The sequence below is a fragment of the Phlebotomus papatasi genome, chromosome 3 (genome assembly GCF_024763615.1).
Source record: "Phlebotomus papatasi isolate M1 chromosome 3, Ppap_2.1, whole genome shotgun sequence".
NCBI classification, from domain to species: domain Eukaryota; kingdom Metazoa; phylum Arthropoda; class Insecta; order Diptera; family Psychodidae; genus Phlebotomus; species Phlebotomus papatasi.
The window spans coordinates 74564860-74571364 of record NC_077224.1 but is presented as its reverse complement, the minus strand read 5'-3'; the positions used below and the strand labels follow the sequence as shown (position 1 = coordinate 74571364).

Genomic DNA, 6505 nt, shown 5'->3' with positions numbered 1-6505 from the left:
TCATTCTCATAGTTCCTTGCCTTTCGGGAATTCTTTCAATATCTTTTTCACGTCATCGCGTTTGTCGAAGTTACATTTTTTGTTATTCTTTTGCATTGTATAATCTCTAGAGTACGTAAAATCTGAAAGTTCATGGAAATTCGAGGAACAAAAAAGGTGGCCGAAATTGCAAGCTGGCCGGAATTTGTCACACTTACTCTACAGATATAAGAAAAAAATAACTTTAGGTAGTCAGGAAAAATTATTTGGCAAAAAACAAACGATCAGTAAAAAGTTCTAAATGGGCAGTAAAAAATTAAAAATGAGCAGTAAAATATCTAATTATGATCAGTAAAAACCTTAAATCTTTACAAAAATGAACCTAATTTATATATTTAACATTTAAAATAGTTCCATATAAAGGGTAAAACCCTTTATTTTCCCTTTTCCAAGATTTGGACGAAAATATCACTGTTTCAAAATTTTTTGTTACTGATCAATTTTAACTTTTTACTGCTCATTTATTCAATGCCAAATTATTTCTTTATGGGATACCGGTGTTCCAATCGTCCTTAATGGATTAAATTTAACACGGAATACACATGCAGGAAAATGTAATGATGGTTACAGCAACCCAAAGAAGAAAATGGAACCGTTATCGTAATTGTCAAAATTTGCTTTTAAAATGCAAATTTTACTTCATGGTAATTCAGTAAGTCCCGTAGGCAAAAATAATTAAAAGTAAATATAGCATAATATTGAACAATGGAATTTTTTTGCAATTACTTTTCAATTTCATAAATAGAATTTTCACCCGGAATATGAAAATAATTGTTTATATGGAAATCGGGGGTAAAAACCCTAAATTGGTGTTCTGAAAAGCGCATTAAAGCTCACATTAGCATAATTCAATTCCAATGCACTTTTTTTCACACGTGGTGGGAAAATAAAGCTCAGCATGTAAAATGATATTGTCATTAATGATCCAGTGTGGTAAAATGCACTTTACTTCAGTGTATCAATGAAGGGTAGGAGGACATGGAGGAGAAGGTACTGGAAAGATTTTTCAGCGCAAACTCACCTTTTTGTTTTTCCCACTTATTTACATCGCTCTGGTGGAAGCTTTTCTGGAGGGGTGGAAAAATTTCACGGTGAGAATATTTGATGTTCCTGATAACAAAATTCCCGCCAGTGAATTTTCAGAAGGCATCCCTGTCAGACGTCCTCTGTGCAACTGAAAGATTTGGGAAAAAAAATCTACGTACTTTCACGTGAAATTTTGTGAACAATGTGAAGTGAACTTTTTGGTGGATTTTGTGCTGGTTTTTCTATCGAATTGCTGAAAAGACACTTGGACAGGATGAGGGAGAAATTGCCTGAAATTGTCCTTATTCTTGCCATGACTGTGGATTTCATTTGTGGACAAGGTAATTTTTGATAAGTCTACGGTAGGAGATTTAAAAGCTTTAGAGTGATAGAGGAAGGATTTTATTTGACTTTTTCATCAGGATGAGGATTCTCCTCTCGGCTTTTCCTCCAGGGGTAGAAAACTTTTGACCACAGTTGAATGAGAATTAACTTAATCCACGCTGATATTCTTATGAAAGATTTCCACGCTTTCCTGTGCTTGTTGTGCAAAAGTTAAACAATAGGGCTGAATTATAAATTCAAGTTTAGCAACAAGGAATACAGTTTATATAAATTTCTCCTTTCGCCTGTGGATTTTCTTGCTTCTTTTATATATATATATATATATTTTTTTTGATACGGAAATGGTAAGATCTTTGGAAAAGTGAGAGAAAATTGTTTGCTAATATACAAGGAAAATCATTGCTTTTTCATCTTCTATCTGAATCTCTAAAGAAATCCCCAAAAGAAAGTCCAAAGAAAAAGTTTTTCCATTCAATCCTCTCTGGATTTCACCATCAACTGCAAATAATTGTATATCTCTCTGTTTTCATTTTAATTCATCTCATAGCAAATGTTTTCAACATTTTATGATTTTCCTCAACACTCGCGAAAAGTTTTCCTCCCTTCGAAGTTGTAAGAGCGAGTGAGAGAGAGAGAAATATCTGTGGAAAATTGCCCGCAAAGGTGTTAAAAGTTTTCTAATCAAAAAATGATGCCAAAGAATTATTCCTAAGGGATAGCAAATTTTCTCTCAAGAATTTCTCACCATTCATTGATCCACCTGGATAGTGATTTATGTCATGGACAGAAAAATTGCACCATAGGAAATAGGTGAAGAAGCAAAAAAAAGGGCTGTAAATAGCACTTGGTTGCTACCCATCGCTACCCTTTTGTGCTCCATCAACCCAACTATATTTCCTGCATCTTCCGGAATTGTGAATTTTCAAGACGTGTCCGGAATTTATGATGCTGAAGATGAGAGGCACTGGGATATGCAAATAAATGCCTGAAAGGCTTTTCATCTGCCATTCTGAGACATCCAAAGCCTTGTCTTTATGATATGCCCAAATGTCTAGACTCTCTATAGGAAACTTTCCACACCATTCCATCACGAAAATTCTCATTCTCACGTGGGATTTTGCTACTTGATATCCGTCTAAATATCTACTTTATCCATTTATTGAGTGTTAAACAGAGTTTACCTCAAACCCATTCACTCTCAAACAGTTTAGGTAAAAGTTGTTGAACAACTTATTACCATATTCACTATAATGCTGAATAAGTTAATGCATATAATTTTAATAATTCTATTGTTTCTAAGAATCCTTAAAAATGTTACTTACCTTTTTTCTAAAAAAAATCTTAGAATCGCCTAAAATAAATAATAAAAAAATCATTGAGTTAAAAAAATAAAACTTACGGCAAAATAAAAAAAAAACTTTCTGTAGAACACAACAGTGTACAATTGTATTAATTGTAATTGTACAAAGTACACAAAGGACTTCCAGAAAACATTTTCATTATTTTAAATTTGTAATTCAAAGTGCTCTTTTGAAAAATTCATTTAGATTCCATTGAAATGGGATTCTTGAAAAAAGTCGGAAAAAGTACCTTAAGCGTACTCACTCCTTGTTGTATAATAAAACAATTGTCTATTTGCTTCAAGTTGGAATTTTGTTACTCTCAACACTCAGAGAATTGTTACAGGTATTTGTGATGGCAATTTATTGTTTATAGAAAGATATTTATAGAATTTCAGAAGTGAATAGTCATTTCTAAAGGACATAAATTTTGTAGCCAATGTAGAATTTTGTCCAATTTTGTCCATTAAAAAATCACACTATCCAGTACAAATATCGAAATGGTCCGTATGAGTCGCTCAGAGCAAGTATTTAGGGTATTTTAATTTGTTCGTAAATGTTCATAAATAAAAATGTTCGTAAAATTTTGATATTTGTTCGTAAGGTTTTGTCAGACATACATAAATGTTCGAACAAGTGTTTGTAAAAAAAAAGAACTAAAAATGTTCTTCAAGTGCTCATGTAGCGAATAATATTTGCGAGAAAGTACAAACATTATTAATTAATTAATTGTTTTTAGAAATATACTTAAATTGTAATATTTAGTATACTTAAATAAACTAAATTATATTAATTTCGTATCAAAATGATAAATAATTTGAAAGGTTATTAATTATCTTTTGCATTAAAAATAATATTTCTTCGCTATATTAAAATTCTAAAAATGTTTGCAACATTTTACAAAATGATTTGTTTATTGAAATAAACACTTTTGCAAAAGAGACTTTTCTACAATTTATTTTTACCATAGCTTCTATTTATTTTAAAGATTCTTTTAATGACACATACAGTTACTTAGTAAAGCAAAGTACATTAATCTTGTTTTATAAAATATTTTTGATTTTAAACTTTGCATTTATAATAACACTATACGAATTCTTTAGGGAGGGTGGGGCAGTTTCACGCAGCTGAACTTTTTTCTGGAACTTATTTGCTTAGCGGATATGAACCATGTTTATCCTTTGGGTTTTGACTATCTGAAAATATACCGGGCTATTCCTAAGTAACTATTTTCTGTCCTAAAAATCTTTATTTTCGAAAGTAATGCATGCAAACAATTATCCCAACCTCCCCTATAGTGTCGGTGTTTTTGAGGACGCTACTTCTTGAAAAGTGTAGTCCATTTTCATATTAGATGTTCGGCTTATTAGCCCTCTAAAGTCTAAGAGTTATTGCAGGGTAGCATCACAAAACTCGCATTTACAGCGATAAACAAGGTTTTAACCGAAGTTAACTCATTTTAATGAATGATATGGAAAGTTTCCGGGCTTCTTGTGACATTCTACGGTTCCCTTGCATGAACAACAAGAGAACTTGGTAAGATTGGTTCATGAAATGAAGAACAATGGGCATCCTGTTGAGGCGGATGAGCTCTCCGAATATACAGCAAAGTTGTCCAAATTAACAACCAAATTGTCCAAAATTCGAGTCAAATTCATCCCTACATATCAATTCATTTTTAAATGTATTAAGACTAATTTTAGTAAAAAAAGGCTATAAATGCTTGCCAAGTTTCTAAACAACCCTTCTGAAAAGAGAGTAACTAAAAAAGTCGTAAAAAAATTAGTATTGAAAATATCGCACTTCAAACTTGGAACATCGATGCTTATGAGCACCCTGTCCAAAATAATGATCCCTTACCCTATGTCGTTCTACTTTGTAAATTTTCATTTAGAAAATTGAAAAAAAATAAAAGTGTGCGTTTTAGGAGCGAAAAGAGTATCTTTTTTATATTTTAGAATATTGTGCCTAAACTAAAAGAGATAATGAATGTTAATTAATCAATTAATTAATTATTTAATTATTTAAATTAATAATTAATTAATTAATTTATGTTTATTGGACCGTAATTAGTTTAAAAAAATCACCTATTTCCGCATTTTAGAATGCTCTGGAATGAGTTACGAAAATGGACACATATTCTGATTTCGTGACCTCTCCAAAAAAATTAAAATTCAATCATATCGGTTGAAAAAGAGGCCTTCTAGGGTATGGCTAAATTTCAATTTTGAAAAAATCAAGATGGTGATTTTTTTTAGTTCGTCATAGGTATGTATGGACGAAATGTTCACCTGAACCACCTCTAAAACACATCCAAAAATGAAAGAGATTATGGAAGCTGTTTTCGAATTAAGCCAAAAAACATGGTTTTGGAGCGAATGGAAGGGGATGGAGAGGGGGAACGAAAAAATGTCTGGAGATCATGTTCTTTTTATTGGGGGTCACTGAAGACCGAAAGCTGATAACTCTTACAGTTTAGGTTCCAGGTCGAAGGACAAAGAAAAATCTGATATAATTGCTTTCTGTTCGAGTAGCAAAAAAATCACGAAAATTGTTCTGAATGTAGGGGAAAGTGACCATGCTTGATACTGTAAAATGATGTCCAAGGTTTGTAATTTTTTTCTGATTAACACACAAACCGAAGCGATTCTTCCACTATGACAAAAAATGTCTCACTTATTAGGTTCACAGTCCTAACTCACATAGATCCTGGAAATCCTTAGATTTTCCTCAAGAAGAAAATGAAAATCCAGTGGCGACTTTTATACAAGTCGGGTCCGGGGCCTCCCTGTATAATAATTGATTCGACAAATCGGAGGCCTATTTTCACTGCAAAAATTTCACCGGATACAAAAAATTGCACATCAATATTTAGACGGAACTCTAATCTATCTGCTTAAATCGTTTGTACGACTGGTTATTAGTTTTAAAATCACTTTTATGTAATTTTTCTAAGCCGTGTTTTTATGACATTAGGGCTCTAGCGAAAACCATTTTTTCACTTTGAGTCCATGAAAATGTCACTCTGCAACCTTAAAATTCAGGCAATAGGGTTGAAGGCTATGTCAATTGTCGATAAAATTGGAGGATTTCAATAGGTGTAATTATGAAAGAATCACATCTAATGATAGAGTTGCCACAATTAAATTATCATTCATGGACCCTTCTTAAAATATAGGATGGACACAGGTAGAATTTATGAATTTGTCGCCACTCACAAAAACAGTGTCCCCAAGTAAAATTATTTTTACATAAATATTAATACTGATGAACCCTCTATGTGCCTATGATAGTAGTTCTCCTGAACAGCGACATTAATTAAGAAATACTTATGAAATATCATGTATCGAAATTACAGTTTTGGACCTATTTTTGATTTTTGCTTCGTGAAACTAGGAAAAAAGAGCTAGGATCCTAATTTTTTTAGGAAATGTGAGGCTTAGCACCAGCTATTGAAATATATTGCGATAAGTCATAAATATTGATTAACATTGAAAATAAATAGTTATTATTAAGCTTGGATCGTATCAAGCATGGTCACTTTCCCCTATAAAGCTTGAACTCTTTCCACTCCAATCGAAAATATTGATAAAAGGTAATTTTTGTAGCGCAGTGCTACCCAATTTGATGTTTTCAATACGTAGCAAAATTCTGTAAAAAGTTACAGGTTGTAAACTTTTCCATTCCTCTGAATGATGATTGAAAACTCCCAGACTGTTTCCAGTCCAATTACAAGCTAAGTGTACCCTTTCCTG

General features: G+C 32.2%; 1 protein-coding gene across 2 annotated transcripts in view; it reads left to right on the top strand.

The window, feature by feature from the left end:
* Positions 1 to 1169: 1169 nt before the first annotated feature.
* Positions 1170 to 6505, top strand: part of LOC129807347 (uncharacterized) — a 52765-nt gene continuing 47429 nt past the window's right edge. For both annotated transcript variants that reach the window (XR_008752269.1, XM_055856556.1), the window contains exon 1: positions 1170 to 1406. Coding sequence is in view for 1 of the 2 variants with exons in the window: in XM_055856556.1 (XP_055712531.1) it covers positions 1340 to 1406 (67 nt within the window). In the remaining variant the exon portion in view is untranslated. The remainder of the gene's footprint in view (positions 1407 to 6505) is intronic.